Below are 23158 nucleotides of genomic sequence, written 5' to 3'. Positions count from 1 at the left end.
CCAACAGTTTTGACCATATCATTGAGTGCGGTGACATGTCTGCTTGTGTGTTGGTGTTGTATTGACAGGGACACACAGGGCAAAGTGAAGCGTCTGTGTAACATAATTATGTTACTTTGACAGTTCTTGTTGCTTTGGACGTGTATCGGTTGCTTTTTTGGCTACCAGGATCATTTTCATAACTTGGCTAAATTTGTTTGACAATAATATGGTACTGTTTTGTTTTCATTGACAATATGGAACTGTTTCATCATATGTACTCACAATTATTTACATGCACTGATGGTGTTTGTGATGTGATCTCTAGTTTCTTGCTGTTGTGTGCTAATTATTAAGGTTTGAACAGAGGAAGAAAAATATAGGATTTGAACTTGTTCAAGTAGTTGTCTATTGTTGCAGTCCAATGTGGTCTAGAACTTTGGCAAATGCTGCCCAGACCTTTAAGGTGTCTGATTTTCAGCCAAAAATGTGCAGAGCCTCTCTGACTTTTCAGCCAAAAACTTGCACACATGCACACAGTGTTTTGTTGGTCCATTGTAAATAATAGTTTTGCCAGTATGTTGGTTTCTTTTCCATAGATCTTGTGATTATTAGTACGATTGCTTGTTCTTGCTCTCTGGATGTTCCATGTTACTTTTCAGGAAATAGGTAGTTAGACTATGTTCTATTAACTGTGGTTGCATTCATTTGGTTACAGTATCAAGATGACGATCCTGTGACACTTTGGGTAAACAAGGTTGGACCTTATAATAATCCTCAAGAAACGTATAACTACTACAGTCTACCATTTTGCCAGTCAGCTGGTAATGCTGCTCACAAGTGGGGTGGCCTTGGTGAGGTGCTTGGTGGGAATGAACTCATTGACAGCCAGATCGACATAAAGTTTAAAAGTATGCTGATATAACTTTTCTGTTGCCATTTTATTGTTCTTTAAAAAGAATTTTTGCAAAAAATTGATAGCAGGATCTATTAGAAAAATAAGTCAGGGTACTGAGTCTACGTGAAGCCTTGTAACAGTTCTTGACCTGCTTTTTTCCAGAGAATGTTGACCGTGCACCAATTTGTGAACTTGAGCTAGATGCTGCAAAGGTGAAGCAATTTAAAGAAGCAATTGAGAATAGTTATTGGTTTGAATTCTTCATGGGTATGCTACAGACTGTGTGCTTTTCTTGTTTGATTCAATATTCATGCTCTTTTTAGTCAAATTATGCATGCAGATTGTCAAGCTAACTTTGATTCCATGGTTGGATAGTAGTGTTTAAAGTTTTCTACATATTTTACTTACGTATTACTCAATTGTTTAATTTTTTTTTATGATGTGCATCATTAATATTTATTTATTTATTTGTTTTGGATGCTGCTATGTGTTGATAATGAGGTGCAGATGACTTGCCTTTATGGGGTATGCTCTTTCTCTGTTAATTGATATCTTGGTTCCTTTACATTCTTGAATGAATTCATTTTTCTCTTGCCCTTTATGTTAATGGTATTGTTGGTCAGGCTTTGTTGGTGAACTACATTCTGATAGAACCAGTGACAACAGACATATGCTTGCTACTCACAAAAGTATTTTGGTTAAGTACAACGACAATCAGGTTTGTATATACAGTCTTCCCTCGTCGTTCTTTTCCCGTTTGTTCTTTATCTGAAATAAGTTGAAATATAATTCATCCTTTTGCAGATTATTCATGTGAATCTTACACAAGATAGTCATAAGTCCCTGGAAGTTGGAAAGACACTGGAACTTACATATTCAGTTAAATGGGTTCAAACAAATGTAACCTTTGCACGCCGTTTTGATGTTTACCTGGATTATCCTTTCTTTGAGCACCAGGTGAATGAAGTGAATTAATGTTTATTATTATTATAAATCTTATGAGCGACCATGTGGAGCTCTAAGTATTGAAAAGTTTTTGGAGCTTATATGCAACCTTGCATTCCATGTTTCTTACTATGTCACCCTTTGAACTTGCCTCTTGTTGCTGTTGTTTTTAATTAAGTACAAGCTATGTCACATGGGTGCGGGTGCGGGGATTCGGCACTTCCAAAAAACCTGGGTGCGGAGGTGCGGCAGGGGAAAAATGTAAATATATATATATATAAGGGGGGTCTGGGGGTTCCCCCCAGCGCGGGTCCCGTGGGCAACAAAAACACAAGCATTCCTTGAAGAATGGCTGTTGACCGAGTCATCGATGAACCAAGTCCTTCGCATCGACGATTTAGCTAGACAGCGCACAATGGTTTGGTCATGGATCGACCAACTTGGGAATGTGCATGTCACAAGTTCCTGCCCTTATGAGGATGGTGTTTGTGGGACTCGCATGGGGAGTTGAAGTGGCCAACTCTGGTGCTCAAAATCCAAGCCCTGTTAAAAAGGCAAATACCCACCCCACGTAACCTTGGTGACTTCTGAGCGGGTCAACAGTCACCCCGCCTTGAATACGCACTATGTAGGTTCGACTAACTTATTAAAAGCAAGTCAGACTCAAGAGTCGCCCAAAAGAACCAGTTATAGACTATAGTTGAGTCGAGTGAGTCTGCCAGGATAAAACAAAGAGCTATTTTGAGTGTGGTTGGAGACTGTTGAACTGAAATGAAAGGCTCGGAGCCCGTGACAGCCTGGCACTTTATGGCTTTTTCGTTTCAAAAAGCTGGAAGCGTCGTCCAAAAGCAAAAGCAAAAACAAAAAGGAGGGACTTCTCATACATACAACCAGTGACTAGTTGCCGCGTTACGCCTGTCAGTCTCCCAAGCGTCGAACAAAAAACGTTTCTTTGAAAATGAAAGGTCACATTGACCACGTCACGTAAGTCCAAAGACATATGAGGACGATGGAATGATCATTATCCTGGGCTTGGGCCTGGGCCTGGGCAATTTTTTTTTTAAATTCTGCATCCCATTTCATAGGGCAAAATTAAAAAAAAAACCCAAAAAAATGGACAAAAATGATCCGCACCGCACCCAGGGTTGGGTTGACCGCACCCAGTGCCCCACCCGCACCCGCACCCGCGTCGAGTCGTGTCGACGCGGGTGCGGCACCCTGCTAGCCGAATCCCTGTGACATAGAGTACAAGTGAAGCATTCCATCTTCTAAACAAATTTCTAGAAATTCATTGCTTAAATTATTAAAATCTTCAGCAAACAAGTAAAACTCATATAGCAAGTTTGTCCTTTCTTTTCTCCAGATTCATTGGTTCTCCATTTTCAATTCTTTCATGATGGTCATCTTCCTCACTGGTTTAGTCTCAATGATACTGATGCGAACTCTGAGAAACGACTATGCAAAGTATGCCAGAGAAGATGATGATCTAGAGACATTGGTAAATCCTCATCTTTTCTTTAATTGTTATTTGTTTCTTTACTCTTTTTTTATTTAATTCTAAGATGATTTGTGCTATTTGTTTGTACTATTTTTTTTTAAACTTCTGTGGTGATTTGTTCCTTTTGTCATTTGTCAATATTTTCACAAACTCTTACAAATGGAGGTCCTGATTACGTAACCCTCAAATGAAGAACCCTATTCATTTATGTTGAAATTTCAGGAAAGGGATGTAAGTGAAGAATCTGGATGGAAGCTGGTGCATGGTGATGTTTTTAGACCTCCACGCAATTTGGTTTTGCTGTCAGCACTTGTTGGTACTGGTGCACAGCTTGCAATGCTGGTTCTTCTTGTCATCTTGTTAGCTATCATTGGAATGTTATACATAGGGTATGCTAAAACTAAATTCTTGAATCCTTGTTCATCCATTACTTGTTGTCTTTATTCTGGCATTCTTGTAATGTTATGTCTCCATGATCTGGAGGTCTTGTTATTTTTGTGCTTACTCCTACTCTTCTTTCTCTTTTCTTTTTTGCTGTTTCTCTTGTGATGGGGAAACATAACTTAGTGAATGTTCTGTTGCAAAGATGCATCAAACCTAGGTTATGAAACTTTGGGGTGTGTAGGGCTGCGTATATCACTGTCATCAGGAAATCTTTACAAATGGACTGGTGTGCAATTTGCCATGATTTCTGATTATAATTTTAGTGGAATATTAAATAATGACTCATTATATTAGTTCTGACAAATTCTAAAGTTCCATATTATTGCCATGATATGGTATCAAAAGTGAGAAAAATGTGTGTAGGCAACTTGCGTAAGGCAAGACCCATGATTGCTCTTTCTTTTTCTGGGGTTCAAACCAAGTGGGTTAATGTGACAAATTTTGTCCACCTTTCTTGCATAGGTGCCACTCACTTTTCTTGCCTGTCTGGTAGGAGCTCATATTTGTTGTTTTTAATTGATTTTTTTTTCTCTTTTTCTACTAATATTTTTTGGGTACCGAAGCATGGTTCCTTTCCTGTGAGGGATGTGGGCGACATATTTGTCTTGATTTCCCAGGCTTGTAATTGCTTTCATAACATAGTTCTCTTGTGTTAGTTTGCACAACTGGGTTATCATTTTCAATCTACAAATTGTAATGCTTCACTGGGACAAAAAGTACAACTGGGAAAAAAGTGATTGCTCTCTTTATACCTTTTCCAATCAGTCAAAGGTACCACCATGGAATCACAGAACTTGTAGTGGCATTAAAAATGGTTGAATTTAAATCCACACATGGATGCTAATAAGCATACACAAACATGAAATATTTTCCCCTTTTCTTAATAATTTGCAACTGTATTTTTGTTATTTATTGCATTAAAATAGTTATTAACAAATGCTAAATTACTTGGAGCATCATACATAAATATAATTATGTGAGTTTTTTCCTTTTTCATCAGCAGTTTATATCTGCTGGTTTGATAGCTTATCAGTGTCCTGGATCACCCCCTATTTTGTCAACATCACATGCACCTATCATGGTGTAAGACACAACATGACACACTTATGACATGGTAAAATTATGTTAGCTACATGTTTGACTGCGTCTAGCCATATCTGTCTAACATGGATATACAAAAATAACTTTTCGGTAATGTTAGAAGCACCAAAATATTGTTGAGGTTCATACAAGTGATACACACACATCCCAGAAACTCATTTTGGAAGCGCGATACTTCTCGCTTCCAAAACTTGATGGGAATATTGGGAGAATTCTCCCACGTTTCTCCTATGCTTCTCATACGCTTCATCCATGCTTCCTTATATGATTCTCATATGCTTCTCTCACGTTTCTTTTCATGTTTTGTATGTGCGTCCTTTCATGCCTCTTAACCATATTTTTTAGATTTAACAAAAGTTTAATATTTAGACTAAAAAATCATGAAATTTAAAAATAATAATTTTTATTTTAGTTTTTATTCACTTGCTATTTGATCCCTGTATTGCTTCCCATTCAATTCCCTTATCGTTTCATTTCAATTCAAATCGATTCCATGCTTCTCGCGTCCTATAAATTTTAAAATGCGTTGCTTATCACTTCTGCTTCCTAGTCTGACAACCTTGGTCCATACTCCATGTATGTTAACATTTTGACCATCCTTTTCATGATACAAGAGTAAGAGACTACATCTAAGACATGGATTAACTATCTAAATAACTGTAAGAATGGCCCACTCGATCTTGCTGGAGAGAGAGAGAGAGAGAGAGAGAGAGAGAGAGAGAGAGAGAGAGAGAGAGAGAGAGAGAGAGAGAGAGAGAGAGAGAGAGAGAGAGAGAGCTGCGGCAGCAAAGGGGGACTTCACTATTGAAGTCGTGCCCTACTTTATGTTTATATATACATATACAAAACAGTAACTGGGTTGGACCAAATATTTGGATCCATACCCAAACATAAAGTTACAGGTTACATTAAAGAACCCAACCCACACTGGAAAACCCGATCCAGTTTATGATACAGTCTTAATACCCTCCCTCAAGTTGTGCATGGTCCTGTACCATGGACAACTTGCCTTTGAGATACCAAAACCGCGCACTCGTAAGTCCTTTGGTAAGTAGATCAACAACTTGATCTTCTGTTGGTACATAGACTGGAATAACTTCTTTATCCTCTACCTTCTGTCAGACAAAATGTTGATCGATCTCTATGTGTTTCGTTCGACCATGGTGGATAGGATTGAAAGCAATTTGAATGGCACTTTGATTATCGCAAAACAGATTCACAACCTTTACTTTTTCTCCTATCTCTGTTAATAAATGTCTTAACCATGTAACTTCGGCAGTGGCAGAGGCCATGGATCGGTACTCAGCTTTTGTACTTGAACGTGCAACAACACGTTGCTTCCGGCTACTCCATGCTATTATGTTTTCATCAACATACACACAATACCCAGAGATTGACTTTCTATCGTTTGGATCTCCTGCCCAATCTGCATCTGCATACACTTCTAGTGGTCTATGTTCTCCTTTTGCCTTTGATTGACGATAAACAAGCCCATCTCCAAACGTACCCTTCAAGTACCAAAGAATTCTTTTAACTGCATTCATGTGTTCTGTACGTGGATCGTGCATGAAATGAGAGACTTGATTCACTGCATATACAATATCCGGCCTCGTAAAAGTAAGATATTGAAGCATCCCAACTAAGCGACGATAATATTTCGGGTCCTCATAGATCTCCCCATCTTAAGAACTGAGTTTATGGTTTAACACGCTAGGAGTATTTAATGGCTTGCAGTTCTTCATTCCTGACTTCTCCAGAAGATCCAGAGCGTACTTGTGTTGGGTCAACAAGAGGCTAGTATTTTGTCGATCCACTTCAACCCCCAAGAAATATCATAGGACACCCAGGTCCTTCATCTTGAACTTCTGATTCAATATGATCTTTGTAGCCTCTATATGTTTGCAAGAACTTCCTGTAATAATAATGTCATCTACATATATGAGAAGTAAGGTGTTGACCTGGTGTTCTCGAAAAATGAACAATGAATGATCAAGTTGAGAACGGACGAATCCATATCGTTGTACTTCAATGGAGAAACTGTCAAACCATGACCGAGATGCTTGTTTTAGTTCATAAATAGCTCGTCGCAACCTGCAAACATGTGTCTCAGGATTGTTTTTTGCATAACCAAGAGGTTGCTCTATGTAAACTTCCTCCTTTAGATCGCCATGTAAGAATGCATTTTTAACATCAAGTTGACTTAGAGACCATCCATGCTGAACCGCCAAGGATAACACAAGTCGAATGGTTTACAACTGGACTAAAGGTCTCGTCATAGTCTTCTCCATATGCTTGTGTGAAGCCTTTAGCGACTAGTCTTGCCTTATATCTTTCAATGGATCCGTCAGGTTTGTACTTGATTTTATATACCCACTTAGACCCTACAACATTCTTATCCGGAGGCCTAGGAACTATTTCTCAGGTCCTATATTCATGCAAGGCTCCCATTTCTTCATTCATAGCATCTACCCATTTTGATGACAAGGAGGCTTGGGTGAAATCGATGGGTTCTTCTTGTTTTTCAACCTGTGCAACAAATAACTGCATTTCTGTGGAAAAAATCTCATAGCTTACCCATCTTTCAATAGGGTGTCTGATCCTTTCCGAACGTCTGACATGCTCAGTTATGTGGGGTGTGTCCCTTCTCCTGACATACACTGCTCCTTTGAATCTTCTGCCATCTGGACGAGCAGTACCAGATGTCAGGGTTTCTTCTGCGATGGGAGGCACAGTAGATCCCTGAGCAACTGTCAACACGTTCCCACTAGGTTCTGCATTGGTTTCCATGGGCTCACACTCATCTATCACTGTGTGACATGGAGCAGAGTTATCCATCTCTAGCTGATCAAATAATTCATTCGCTAGCCACGGCTGATAGCTTTCTTCCTCCTTAGTAACCCTTGCTTCTTTGTTCAAGATTTGAACATTGCTCTCATCAAAGACAACGTTTCGTGAGATTTTAATGCGTCGAGTGTCTGGATCATAGCATCGATATCCTTTATACTCTTCAGCATACCCAACAAACCTGCATCTACAAGCTTTATCCTGAAATTTGTTACGTTGGGAACTGTCAATGTGAACATAGCATACATATCCAAACACTCGTAGTTGACTGTATTGAGGCTGGGTACCAAACAACACGAAATAAGGAGTCAAATTATTCAACATTTTCATCGGTAAACGATTTATTACATAAACCGCAGAGTGGAAAGCTTCTGTCCAAAGACTTAAAGGAATATGAGTGTCATGCAACATACTTAGGGCACTTTCAACAATATGACGATGTTTTCTTTTCGCAACCCCATTTTGTTGTGGTGTGTGTGGGCAAGATATTCTACGCCTTATCCCATTGTTTTGAAGAAATTCAGTAAATTCCTTTGATAGATACTCTCCCCCTCCGTCACACTGAAATTGTTGAATACTTGTCGAGAATTGATTGACAACAAGAGCATGAAATAAACAAAAGAATTTGAATACCTCAGACTTGTATTTCATAAAATAAATCCAAGTATATCTGGAATAACTATCATTGAATGTGACATAGTAGCGACTGCCAGACAAAGAGGGTTGTGGAGCAGGTCCCCAAACATCAGAATGAATAAGTTCAAAAGGAAAAGAAGCTCTTTCATTTATTGAATTGAAGGGAAGTACATGACTCTTACACAACTGACAACTAGAACAAAGAAAACCATCAACCTTATTATACAGACTTGATCTTGAAATAAGACCGCTTGACACTAGTTTCTCAAGAGAAGAATTATTATAATGACCCAAACGACAATGCCAAATATTTGGCTTATTATACGAAGACAAACTCAAATAATCCTTAGATGAATCCAATTTGAATGGTTGACCAATTGACGATTTTGATCCAGCTCTACGAAGAGGTGAAGAAGTCTCTTTGAGGATATACATATTTCCCTTTCGCTCTCCCTCAACGAGCGTCTTCTTCGTGAGTGGATCCTTGATACAGACAGAAGGAGTAAATTCGACGCAAGAATGAATGTCATCAACCAATTTAGAAACGGAAATGATATTTTTGACAATATTAGGGGAATGAAAAACATTGGACAATTTTAGAGAACCATCGGAAAGAGGAATATTCACGTTTCCAGTGTAAGTTATTGGATGGAGAGCTCCATCTCCAGTTTTAATACTTGCATTTCCATGATAAGGAATGAGTTTCAAAATCTTACCAATATCACCTGTCACGTGGGCTGCAGCTCCAGAATCAATATACCAAGTTTCCTGATCACCCTGTTTGAAATTCAATCCTGACAAAGCTGATATTAAAAGACTCTTGACATTGTCTTCATCCCATTGAGTTCCTCCAGCTTTTCCCTTGCTTGACGACCATGTGACATTCATTTTCCCTTTGTTTTGCGGGTTGTGCCAACAATTTGCCTTGATATATCCCTTTTTGTTGCATAAATAGCATGTTGGAACATTTTTGAAATTGTGATTTCCCGAAAAACTACCTGACGGCATGCTAGGCGTGGGCAACAATCCACGCCCCCCTTGATTATTTCTTATCTGTCCATGGCCTCCTCGAAAGTGGCCACGTCCTCTCCCTGAATTTGTCCCTGTAAACAATACTTCTTGGCTTCCTGAATTGTTGCCTACATCTTCTCCTTTAATGGAAATTTCATATTGTAGTAATTTTGCCCGAAGATCCTAAAAGTTAGGAAGTGAAGGAAGACACAAGAGAGATGTTACCAACATATGATAATCTGATCCAAGCCCGTTTAGCGCTTGTTGAACTTTATCCTTATCAGAAATCACACAACCCACCATAGCCAATTGATCTGTGATGATCTTCACCTTGTTCATATACTCTGTAATAGTCATGCTTTCTTTCTTTAGGAGTTGAAACTCCCTCTTCAAATGCATAATTCTTGCCTCTGAGATTTGAGAATAGGTCTTCGCAAGTTGTTCCCACAACTCCATTGCTGAGCACTCATCTGGAATACCTACAAGAACCTCTTGCGAAAGAGTAGAGGTAATGTAGGCTACAACAACTTGATCTCGTTTTCTCCAAGTGATGAATTCAATATTTCGAATCAACTTGTTAGAAGCCTCTTCCTTATCGTTCACAATTTCATGCACAATAAATTCCTGTGGTGCAGAGATCGTTCCATCTAGGTGTCCATAGAGATCGAGGCTCTTAATGAAAGGCAGTATCTGCCTCTTCCAGGTTAAATAGTTATTGTTACTGAGTTTGTCTGAGATAAGTTGACCTAGAAAACTAGATGGCAGGGTAGTAGAATCCATGAAAACTGAACTGTAAAGTAGCTGACTGCTGACAAACACTTAAGGAATGACTTTATATCTGAAATAAATTCAGACCAGATTAAATCAAGAATAAAGAATAAAGGAATAGGTATTTTAGATCTTGAAGGAATGACCAAAAATCAAGAATAAAGGAGTGAATTTGGATCGGGAAGAAATTAAAATCTGATTCGCTTCATATCTGAAGTGAACTTAGATCTAACCGTGACAGACGAAGAAACATCAGCAACTAAGAAAACAGATCTGATCTTTGGATTAGATCTGATCTTGATTTCAGACTTGAATGAAACAGATGCAACAACCAAAGCACAATATATTAACCTAAACAGTTGATGGCTGTTTTCAGCTTAATACCAAATCTGATATCAGAACCCACGTCTGGGCAGATTCGGATTTCAGATAGCCTTTGGGTTCGACAGTCTGATCCAAATCAGACGTGATAAACAAAAGGAAGAAAAGGTAGGTAAAGAGGGCAGCAGTCACGCAGGGTCAAATCTATCGATCAGATCGAACAAATCTATGATCAGATCTGAACCGATAGTTTGGAAGAAAACAAAAAAACGATGACTAAACAGAGAGGAGAAAAGCTGGATGAAGACAGAAATGGAAGAGGATGCAGACATAAATAGGGCACGATAATAGAAAAGAAGGCAGATAGAAGAACCTGGAAGAAGCAGCACCTGGGACGTTGATCTCGCTGGATAGTCCTAGACGGAACAACACCTGCAGTGTCGATCTTGCTAGACACGCCCTTCGGAGTCTATTCACCGTGCAGAAGCCTGCTCTGATACCATGTAAGAATGGCCCACTCGATCTTGCTGGAACGTGAGAGAGAGAGAGAGAGAGAGAGAGAGAGAGAGAGAGAGAGAGAGAGAGAGAGCTGCGGCAGCAAAGGGAGACTTCACTATTGAAGTCGTGCCCTACTTTATGTTTATATATACATATACAAAACAGTAACTGGGTTGGACCAAATATTTGGATCCATACCCAGACATAAAGTTGCAGGTTACATTAGAGAACCCAACCCACACTGGAAAACCCGATCCAGTTTATGATACAGTCTTAATAATAACCTCCTTTGCTTATTAACCTATTCCCTTTTATAAGATGTTGCCATTCTTTCTTTCTAATTTAGTTATTACACTTATCTTTGCCTTATCAATAACATGAATCTGGGAACTACCTTGTGACATATAACAATATTTTGAATACCAGATTGAAAAATTGCTTGTTTCTACAACTTTTGGAGTTTGATATCTCTTTCTGTATTTTCAGTAAAGACTAGTTTTTTATCCTACAATTCTTATCATTCCTTTAAATTGATAAGTATTTTATTCATCCATTTATCTCTTGTTGCTAATTTATTTTGACTTAAGGCCAATGACAAGACTAACTTTCCTTTTTATCACCCTCTAAAAAATGAGGTGATGTTACTCGTAATAGGAACGAGTTTGCACCGACCCCGTGGGAGTTGTTTGGCGGTTTTTTCATAGTGGGCGGTTGAGTTAGTCCCGTTGTTGGGTCAAATGTGGACCCGTCCCCCATCATGGGGCTTAGGGAATAAGGGACTCCGATACTCGAGGCGGAGATTGAGCTGCGACCGTATGTTTAGTAGTGCACTACATTGATCACAGGGAGAGGGACGAGGTGTCCATTACTCTAAGTCCTAGGGAGAGGGATGCCTTGACGAAGGATCCCGGACTCTGGTGCAAGTATCTCAGTGTCCCCAAGGAGTTAAAATGAAAAAAAAATGGTTGAATAAAGTAACACCCCTAAGAAAGCCGAGGTGCCCAAAGTGGCCAGGGGAGTGGTGCCCTCGTGGTGTTAATCTCGATCGTAATCTAAGAATATGATGTGTGCATGCATGTCATTTAACTCAAAAGCACCTAAATGAAAAGAGTTAAAAGACACTCATGCATGCAGGTAAGATATGACATTTGCATGTGTACATCTCATATTGAGCGACTTGAGGGATGACTCCTTTTGCCTATAATCTTGAGTGTTTTGAAAACTTTTCACATTTTTGCCTTATGTATGGTACTAGCTAGAAATCAGGTAGGAGTCTATGGGATCATACTGAGACATAGTGCTAAGTAGGAGCAGAGAAAATCCATGATGGCCCTTTTGGTTGACACTCAAAACTGAGTTGAGAAGAACTGGTTTTTCAGAAAAACTGTCTTTCATATACCCTTTGAAACAGGTTTCTGGCAAACCTAAATTCCAAAAGACCTGGTTCTAGGGCAAAATTTGGGTTTATAAAGCACAAGTTTTGCCTCCAGATGGGAATTACAAGAAATAAAGAACAAAAAAAGAATTATGAGTTATTTAAGCTCCCCTTGATTAGAGTCTTCAAATCATCCCATTTACCTACTCTTTTTCATTTTTTCCTTCCTTTTCCTCACATTACATCCCGACCGGTCATGTTCTTTACAAAAAGGAATCTATGTTAATCTTATGGTGGTGGTCATTTCAAATATTGAGAAAAGGAGGGAATAATTCATAGTCTGGTATCAAGTTTAGGGCAGGTGTGTATTTTGTTTTCCCTCATGTCCCTATTTTATGGAAGTTAGTTTCCCCCCATGTCACGTAGGTGCGGATGCGGCACTTAAAAAAACTTGTGTGTGGGGTGCGGGGAGGGTATATATATAATTTTTAACAGTTTTAAGTTAACACTACGTGTATGTGTGTGCATTTATATATATATAATATAGATAAAAATGGACTTGATTATGGTTAACTGAATCTACTTTTGGATAGAAATGAACCTTAATGTGGTTGACTTCACCTAACACAAAGGAAGCTGTGTCCAAGTGTCGCACTTGTCTGGGTGCAGGTGCAATGCGGGTACGGTGCCCTGTTAGAAGAGTCCGTGTTACATAGGTTTCCCCGTAAGTCTTACGGTAGAATTTCTTTTGTCATTTCTTTTCCTTTTGTTCTACATATTTGTAACAGATGCTATTTTAATTTCAGTACACCTCCATCTGCACCACTTGTCTTCTGTATGATTTTCTTTGCCAGTTCTGAAAACCCTCATTTCTTGTGCCTTCTTCTGTTGCCTGTTTCCTCACTGGCGACGATGGTTCGCATCTTTGATTGAAGATTTGGTTGCTGTTTTTTGTGCAGTTTTATTTGAAAATTTGGTTGCTGTTTCTTGTACAGATTTCCTATGTTTAAAATTCTAAAAAACCGATGTTCAGAAGAGCACTTCAACTTGTACTGATTAGGTTTTGCACATCCTTGTTCTTAATTGTCATCTCTAACATCAGTTTTTCTTTCTTAATTGTCATCTCTAACATCAGTTTTTCCTGTCCTATGTTGCAGGAGAGGCACTATTGTCACCACATTCATTGTTTGTTATGCTCTGACCTCCTTCATTTCTGGTTATTTCAGTGGAGGGCTTTATTCACGGAATGGTGGTATGTCCTTTCCTTAATGAGCTTCTTTATTTTACTTGCGATGTCACAATACATGGAGATGGGTATAGGACACTACACAGGCACACTTGTACGACACAAGAGTGTTGTAAAACTGGGACACAGGGTCATGGTCGTGCAATACACGTGCACACATATAATGTGCATATGATTATATCAACATTCAAAATTCTTAATTAAAGCAATAAGACATGAATATTATCTTTAAAGCAAATTCTTGAGCAATAATTCTGCTATGATTAAAAATTTTAGTAATATAAGACAAAAACTAAATGTAATATAATAAATAATAAATTTCATGCTGAGCATGCATGCTAAATGTCTTGAGACATTTTACCTACTAATATACATTGGAGAAGGGTTTTCCCTTGGCTTTTAAGGTGACCTGCACGCCCAAGCACACACACACATATATGGTGGTACACACTTGATTTACATAGATCTAAGCTTCAAATGCAAAATATGACCTTTGGATCATGTTTAACATGTTCTATTTACTATTTCTATGTGTCGACTGAAATATGGTGTTTTATACCATTTCTAGACCACCCTTATTTTCATGAATTGTGAGCTGTTGATTTTGACTCTCTAAAATAGGGTCTTATGATGTCTTAGACATGATAAACCCTTCTAACATAGTAAATAAATCATGCTAAACACATTTGTACGGTTAGATAAACCATTTGGTGGCTAGATCATTTCCAACAAGAGTGTGTACTGTACCACATCCCCCCCCCCCTTGCATACATTGTTCACGCATTTGTTTAAACCTGATCTTTTATATAGTATCTTTGTTTTTATATTTCACCTTAAAAATCTTGCCAGGTAAAAGTTGGATCAAAGGGATGATCCTCACAGCATCTCTCTTCCCATTTATGTGCTTTGGCATTGGCTTCATCCTTAATACCATTGCTATATTTTATGGATCTTTGGCTGCTATCCCCTTTGGAACTATGGTGGTTGTGTTTATAATCTGGGCCTTCATCTCATTTCCTCTCGCACTTCTTGGCACTGTTGTTGGAAGGAACTGGAGTGGTGCCCCAAATAATCCCTGCCGTGTCAAGACCATTCCTCGTCCTATTCCCGAAAAGAAATGGTATCTGACACCTTCTGTTGTCTCACTCATGGGTGGTTTGCTTCCCTTCGGAAGCATATTCATTGAGATGTATTTTGTTTTCACATCCTTCTGGAATTACAAGGTATAAATTGTTTTCATTGGGCTTAACTTTTTTGTGTATGGCTTCCAGTTTGCATCTTCTGTTGGATGTAACTTTTACTTGCTATGCAGGTGTACTATGTCTATGGTTTCATGTTGCTGGTGTTCCTGATCCTTATCATTGTGACGGTCTGTGTCACAATTGTGGGCACATATTTCTTGTTGAATGCTGAAAATTATCATTGGCAATGGACTTCGTTCTTCTCTGCAGCATCTACAGCTGTCTATGTATACCTGTACTCTGTATATTACTATTATGTGAAAACTAAGATGTCAGGCTTCTTCCAGACCAGCTTCTACTTTGGTTACACTCTCATGTTCTGTATTGGTTTGGGAATCCTTTGCGGTGAGTTTTTCTTTTGCCATTTCTGTTTCATTTCCTCAGAGACTGGGTCAGCCTTCTGAAATTTTAGGGTTAATGTCAGGGGCTGTTGGCTATCTCGGATCAACTTTGTTTGTGAGGAGGATCTATAGAAACATCAAGTGTGACTAGTTATCACTGAAATGAAGAATCAGTTTGTGATTGCTGGAGTAACCGAGGCAAGCTTATGTGCGGACATTACGCATGTGCTATCTATTTGCACCTCAAGATATGGCATTGCTTCGGAAATCACCAGATTTTGAGGATGTATTTTTTTCCTTTTTTCTTTTTCGTCTCTGAACTTTTCTGTCAATTAGGGCAGGGTTTCAGGGGGCATGAAATTTCCGCTGCTGTAAGTTAACCTCTTTTCTTATTTACTGTAGGGATATGATTTCAATGAAAGCAAGTGACCTCATTTTGCCTTTATATAGGTTAGTGAAACCCTATGACAGCAGTGGCTTTAGATTATGCAATTTATATATGTATTTGCACACGTTTTTAGTTTTGAATCCATATATCCCATCAGAGATGTTTGATTTGTTTGAATCTCTTGATTACTTGAATTGGTTAGCCAATGGAGGTCAGTTTCTGTTACTCATTTGCTTTTTTTTTTCCAAATTTTCTGTGCAAGAAGATGCAATCTAATAAGCTACATGGTTGATTATGTTTGCCTGGTTCTCCAATTCGCACATCACAATTTGTTGTTCCTTATGATGGTGTTTTGTGCTTTGAGGAAGCACTGGTGGTCGGTAACTATTATTGAATCGGATTAAAATCGATTTTCTTTTTTCTTTGATTAGAGAATGTGAAAGCAAAGCTCTGGTAATACATGTATAAAAACTATGCCAATATCTCAGGCGCTGGATCAGTGCGAGGGTTCTCTTCATTATCCAATAATTCATCAGTCAACGAGGCGGAATGAGGGTTCTATTCATACCAACTGGGTTGTTGATCCTGCATTTCGGTTCCATTGGAACTTTGCATTGCACTGATCTCTGCAACTTAAACGGGCGATTCACTCCTAAAACAATAGGGAAAACCATCATTTTGAAAGGCATCCTTACCCTTCACCCCTACAAAGGATTGACTTCTCTTTCAAGTTTATATCTCCTAGGGTGTATTTTGGTAGGGCAGGATCATCGAACACAGTTCTGTAAAAAGTGGATAAAAGAGCCAAGAAGGTCCCTGCTCTTTCGTCGGGGGCAACTTGTGAAAGTCACCAGAGACATTCCTTCCCACAAGATCGAAGCTGGGTGTAGGTTTCGACTTATAAATCATTCATTGGGTTTCATCAATTGGAGGTCTGCCAATTTGAGGTTAGTAATGGGAAGCTTTTTCATTGGCCCAACACGTATGGCGTCTGAATGAGAGGAATGGGAGCAAAAAATGGTCTACTTTACCGGGTGAAAGCAGTTCACAGGCTCTGCAAACATGATGTGTTTGTTTCATGCCTTTTTCTTATGAAAGAGGCCTTAAATATAAAAAGTGTCTTTTCTGAGGGGGTTGAAACAATGCCAATAGATGCAAATAAAAACATCTTTCCAGTCAAAATGGGTCCACACCTCCTCTCACGATGAAGCGCATCTTTTTAAGGAAAAAGTAGTTTCCTTTGAGTGGGGGCTTGCAACAAATGGGCCCATTATTGTTTGTGATGAGCTTTGTGCGGATAGGTACTGGAGAAGAAAACTTCAAGAGGCAAAGTATAGAGGTTTCAGTTCGTGAGCAGATCCAGTGACCGGGGGCCAAATGGGGGCCAAACACTTATGATGCATTCGGCCCCAAGCACTGGATGCCACGTCTTGCTTGCCTCCTTCCATTAAGAGAATGGGTGGGGTGACCACCGAGGTGGTATACCATGTGATAAGTGGGGTCCTGTGCAAAGCTGAAGGCCCAGGTTCGAATCCCTCTGCCACATAGTGTAACACCCCAAGTTTTGTAACCTGAAAAAATGGTGGATTTTTTTTTTTGAAATACATTTAAATCTTTTAGCAGTTAACAGCGGAAAAACACATTGGGTACAAAACTTGGCATGCTACTACATATGAACACTTGCAACACATATAATTATGAAATGTAAAATTTAACAACTAATTAACAATGCATGAAATAAAATTAAAGTTTCTAAATATCCAAAATTAATCATATTTGTCCTTAAATTGAATTAAAATAAAATCAGAGTTCAGAATCCATGAAGCAGAGGAAAGGTAGGCTCAGTCCCCATCGCAACCTTCCGCCTTCGCACGTAAGTACCTACTCTTCACCTGAAAAATATTAAACCATATAGGGTCAGACAAAACATGTCTCAGTAGAGTGAAATATGCTAAACTTGTAAGACAAAATTACAAGACAAAGATTTCAATAGAGATTTCATGGTTTACCATTTAATTTAACTTAAACAATCATACAACTAATCATGCATGTTTAGAATTTTCACATTTAACAGAAAACATTAATCCATTCATTCAAAATACAAAATGCATGAACAAATAATATGCATGACTTACCATATGCAGAAGCCCTTCAATGCATGCATATTTTCTTATCTTTAATTATATTTTCTTAATTAGATGATGCATGCGATGCCAAATTAATGCACACACCATTTAAGTTATCACTTCTTAGCCTTGCTGATACGACGCAGGCATACATTCTCAGATCAGGACCATGACACATGACGTGTTTTACATACATGGGTGACTTTAGCCTGACCAGGTTCATTCACTAAGACGGGGTGAGGGACGTTAATACGAGAGAGATTCCCAACACCTTTCAACCTGATGCATCAGTTTTTTTTCTCATGAGTACTATAACCTCTACGCTGCAGTCTAATGCAAAGGTTTTCCTCCTAAAATCGTGAAAGGGGAGGAGCAACCTTCCGTGCTCGTAACAGACTTGTCCCACGAAGTTGTGTATCACTTGCTACTCTCTCAACAAGTACCTTGAGTTTTAATGTCACATGATTACTTATTTCAGTCTTACTTTTCATGTAACATTAACTTAACTACTTTATGATTGTGGATGCATTTTTATAAAACATTGAAAATATTTGCTTAATACACTTGTAACAGAAACTTGAGCACATGCGAGGTGAGAATATTTTACTCATTTTTATACACCATATGGCACATGTGCAGAGCAAATACAATAAGAAACATGTATATGAACTTTATACACCATATGACACATGTACAAGGCAAATACAATAAGAAACATGTGTATGAACATCCTCATCAATAAATTAATCATATCATCATTATAAGTAAGCATGCATGTAGCCCACATATTTTCAAAATGAAAACATAAACTTTCATTCATTGGATCCTTAGACCCTTGACCTTAACTGTGTCGATTTTTATTAACAATCCCTGTCATAATCATATAAAATTTGCATAAGATCAAACCTGCATAATTATTCATATATTGCATACTAATTCAATGAAGAAATCACATAAAAACATATAAACTATGCATCTTTTGAACCTTGGTCTATAAATTTGCCCTAAATTTATCGATTTCTTAACTCTGCCCGACTGATACAAAGCTCACAGAAATTTTTTGGCTCCATGAACAGAGCTGAAATTTTTACAGTGTATAGGAAATTTTGTTAGCTATCTATAGTCGTAAACCGTTCGTAAACATTCCTCCGTATGAGGGAGTTATGAATGTTAAACTACAGACCTATTAGTTTTTGTTTCGACTGTCACAGGGATGTGCTCGATTCATAAATCAAGCCCAAATTTCTATAGTAGATGATAAATTGTGTTAGATTTCCAACACAATAATCCGTTTATTAAAACTCCTCTGGACAAGGGAGAAACAACCATTTTACTGAACGAAGGTCAAGTCGGAAACCTGGAATTTCTGAGATTTGCATTCGGGTGAGCCAAAAGTCAACCGAATCTCGAAAAAATTGAAAGAAATTAAGCAAATACATGAAATAAAATTCAGAAAAAACCAAAAAATTCACAGAGGGTTAAAAAAATAACAATCTATCAGAAAATATAAAATCTTGCATGAATCAGCCTACAAAATTTATTTTCTTGATGAAATTACCATATTCTTTTTCGAGAAACCTAATTTTTTGCTCAAATCACAATATCCCTAAATTTCGACCATAGAAAGCCTTAAAATTTTTACAGTATGTCTACAATAACATATTCTATCAACCCAAACCATCATTTGCATAAAAATCATGGCATAAATCGAATACTAACTATTTTCATAAATCTATTTTTGGAGAAATTGATTTTTATGAAAAACCCAATTTTAAAAAGAGTTCTCTTTAAGGGAAAACATGTTTTTGCCATGGATCATTAGATATGAGTCAAACCCACAATTAGAAGGGTTTGATCATGATCTAAACTCATGAAAAACATAGAAATCCATGCCAAGAACTCCGTTCTTGCAAGAAAAACATAGAAACCCTACCTTTTGTTGAAGAAAACATTTTTTGATGGTTGGATGGATCTTTTTGCACGATCCGTCCGATCAGCTCCTTGTTCCAGAAAGGTGAGGGCCTTGGATAACCTCAATACACCCCTTGAGGTCTGGATTTTGCACTCAAGAAGCTAAAAAAACCTTAAAGAAAAGGGAAAAAGAGAAGGGACAGAGAGGAGAGAGAGAAGAGAGTTTTTGGGGGAGAGAGAAGCTCCAAATTTTTTTCCAGCCCAAATGAGGGGGGCGTGAGCTATGAGAGGGTTTTATAACCTTTCTTGAGTTAGGTAATGGGCTGGAATTAATTCCAGCCCTTGATCACTATAATGAAAGTCATTTGGAGCCCTTGATCTCCACTTTGACTATTCAAGCTTTAAATAAACTTGAAAATCACCATACAAAGATTTTCAAAAATAAAATTTGAAGTAAGATGCCACATAGGATGGGACGGCCCACCTATGGGCTCATACTAAACTAATAAAATGAGTTTAATTTATAACAAAAATCTATTTTATTAAACTATAATTAGATAACCATCAAATTCCAATAAAAATCATTTTTGTTTTATATAATCACACATCATGTAAAAATGTAAAGACATTAAGTATAAACTAATTCTAACTTACTAAGCATATTAATATGTATATTTTCATAATCTACTTTTGTTAATTCACATTATTTAAATAAATTTAGTTAAAAAAAAATCAAAATTTTCTTTTTAAGAGAAACATTTTCAATTATCATCACTTAGGATTTTCTCTAATATCCAAACCGTATAGGGTTTATATTTATTACCTTTTTTTAACATATTAAACCCCTTAATCCTTACAAATATACTCAAATATTCATTTTTAAAGAACTAAGAATTTTATATTGGCACAGAATTCAAGAAATTTCACAATGCTATAGAAAAAGAACTTAGAATTTTTTGGATATTACATCCAATCCCTTAAGAAAATTTCATCCTCGAAATTTGGTTAACCTTACACTACCAAACAAGTGTGGATATTTAGCTCTCATATCGGCCTCGGGATCCCAAAAACACTCCTCAAGTCTGTGGTGCTGCCATCATACTTTAACAAGTGGAATAATCTTATGTCGCAACACTTTTTCTCGACGATTAAGTATCTCTACTGGGCGTTCTTCAAATGTGAGATCTCTCTGAACCTCGACTTCGTCATACTGAATAACATGTGTGGGATCCGGCACATATTTCCTCAACATCGACACGTGAAAAACATCGTGGATGTTGGAAAACTGAAGGGGAAGTGCCAATCTATACGCGGTGCCTCCTATCCTCTCGAGGATGAGGAACAGTCCTACATACCTTGTACTCAATTTTCCTTTCTTGCCGAACTGAAAAATGCTCTTCGTTGGCGATACCTTGACAAACACATGATTACCAACCTCAAAAGAAACCTCTCGCCTCTTTGGATCTGCATAACTCTTCTGACGGCTCTGCGCTGTCAAAAGCCTCTTACGAATCAACTCTACTTGATCCGTATAATGCTGCAAAACTATAGAAGATTCGACAACTTGATCACCTATCTTGCTCTAACAAGTAGGGGACCTACAGGGCCGCCCGTACAATGCCTCATATGAGGCCATGCCGATACTCGAATGATAACTATTATTATAGGCGAACTCAACTAGCTTCAGGTGCTTACTCCAATCACCTTTCCACTCCAATGCACACACTCGCAACATATCCTCGAGTGTCTGAATAGTCCTCTCTGACTAACCATCCGTCTGGGGGTGAAAAGCTGTACTAAACTTAAGCTTTGTCCCTAAAGCTCTCTGAAGTTGTCCCCAAAACTTTGACGTGAATCTAGGATCCCTGACTGAGATAATCGAAACAGGTACCTCATGTAATCTGACAATCTCGTCGACATATAAATCTACCAAACTCTCTAAGGTTTGATTCACCCTGGTCGGCAAGAAGTGTGCCAACTTTGTAAGGCGATCCACAATCACCCAAATGGTGTCATACTGCTGGTGTGTCTTGGGTAGACCTACCACAAAGTCCATGGTAATGTCTTCCCACTTTCACTGCAGAATCTTAATCGACTGCATCATAACTCCCGGTCTCTGATGCTCTATCTTGACCTGTTGGCAGATTAAGCATCTTGACACATACTCAGCGACATCTCTCTTCATGCCGGGCCACCGGTAATTCCTCTGAAGACCCTTATACATCTTGGTGCTCCCGGGATGTATAGTGAATCTGGTACGATGTGCCTCATCCAATAACTCTTTCCTCAACTGGGGCTCTGCGGGCACCCAGAGCCTCTGGCCATACCAGATGCTTCCATCCTTCTCTAAGTGCAATGTTGACTGATCTTGCTTGCACACTGCAATCATCTTATTGAATTCAGGGTCATCCTTCTGCTGGGCGATGATTCGGTCCATGAGTTTTGTCCGTACTGTTGTGCTAGTGATCTGAATCTGACCCAATTCTGCTTCAAAAGGCTTCCAGTCTATCAGGTCTTCGAGTAATCTCCACTCACTGCTGATAAAACTTGCAAGGCTTCCAGCCTTTCTACTCAAAGCATCAACCACTACATTGACTTTGCCTGGATGATAAGAAATGGAGAAATCATAATCTTTCATAAATTCTAACATCGTCTCTGCCTCATGTTCAAATCCTTCTGTGATAAGATATATTTGAGGCTCTTATGATCCGAGAAGACCTTAAACTGCTCACCGTACAAATAATGCCACCATACCTTCAGTGCAAAAACTACTGCAGCAAGCTCCAAGTCGTGAGTGGGGTAGTTTCGCTCATGCACTTTTACCTGACGTGATGCATAGGCGATCACCTTGCCGTGCTGCATCAAAACGCATCCCAAACTAGTACCTGATGCATCACTATAAATCACAAAGCCTCCTTGCCCAGAAGACAATGTGAGTATAGGGGCTGTAGCAAGCCTCTTCTTCAGCTCCTGGAAGCTTTCTTCGCATTGTTGAGTCCAGACAAACTTAATTCCTTTGCAAAGTAGCTTCGTCATAGGTGAAGCACTTTTCAAAAAATCCTGGATAAAACGATGAAAATAGCCTGCAAGCCTGAAAAAACTACGTATATCTGATACGCTCTTAGTCTGTCTCCAATCCATGACTGCTTCCACCTTGGTAGGGTCGACTAACACCCCATCTTTAGAGATTACGTGACCCAAGATCATAACTTGATTCAGCCAAAACTCGCACTTCGAGAACTTAACATATAGTTGATGTTGTCGAAGTGTCTCGAGGACAATCCTCATATGCTCCCTATGATCTTCCTCGCTCTCAGAGTAAATTAGGATATCGTCTATAAATACGATCACGAAAAGGTCTAGGTAAGGCCGAAAGATCCGATTCATCAGGTCCATAAATGCCGCAGGGGCATTGGTTAACCCAAAGTGCATCACCAAAAACTCGTAATGGCCGTACCACATCCTGAATGCTGTCTTCTGCACGTCAGATTCTTTGATCTTCAGTTGATGGTACCCTGATCGAAGATCAATCTTGGAGAAGACCTTGGCCTCTCGAGGTTGATCAAACAAATCATCGATCATGGGAA

General features: G+C 38.6%; 1 protein-coding gene across 3 annotated transcripts in view; it reads left to right on the top strand.

Moving 5' to 3' along the window:
- Positions 1 to 15703, top strand: part of LOC149837762 (transmembrane 9 superfamily member 1) — a 35023-nt gene extending 19320 nt beyond the window's left edge. Inside the window, exons 1-12 of one of the 3 annotated variants that reach the window (XM_090006203.1) lie at positions 72 to 211; positions 698 to 890; positions 1040 to 1144; positions 1385 to 1402; positions 1501 to 1595; positions 1682 to 1834; positions 3186 to 3320; positions 3543 to 3709; positions 13476 to 13570; positions 14414 to 14787; positions 14877 to 15150; positions 15230 to 15703. In XM_090006203.1, the coding sequence (XP_089862329.1) occupies positions 209 to 211; positions 698 to 890; positions 1040 to 1144; positions 1385 to 1402; positions 1501 to 1595; positions 1682 to 1834; positions 3186 to 3320; positions 3543 to 3709; positions 13476 to 13570; positions 14414 to 14787; positions 14877 to 15150; positions 15230 to 15297 (1680 nt within the window). In that variant the 5' untranslated portion in view covers positions 72 to 208 and the 3' untranslated portion in view covers positions 15298 to 15703. Of the gene's footprint in view, positions 1 to 71; positions 212 to 697; positions 891 to 1039; positions 1145 to 1384; positions 1403 to 1500; positions 1596 to 1681; positions 1835 to 3185; positions 3321 to 3542; positions 3710 to 13475; positions 13571 to 14413; positions 14788 to 14876; positions 15151 to 15229 lie in introns of those variants that run through there. The other 2 variants (XM_090006201.1, XM_090006202.1) reach the window with 2 other exon arrangements.
- The last annotated feature ends 7455 nt before the right edge of the window (positions 15704 to 23158 follow it).

The sequence above is a fragment of the Nuphar pumila genome, chromosome 5 (assembly GCF_984573655.1).
Source record: "Nuphar pumila chromosome 5, dmNupPumi1.hap1.1, whole genome shotgun sequence".
In the NCBI taxonomy this organism is placed as follows: domain Eukaryota; kingdom Viridiplantae; phylum Streptophyta; class Magnoliopsida; order Nymphaeales; family Nymphaeaceae; genus Nuphar; species Nuphar pumila.
Note: the sequence above shows the minus strand (reverse complement) of the source record. Positions and strands in the feature narration are given on the sequence as shown.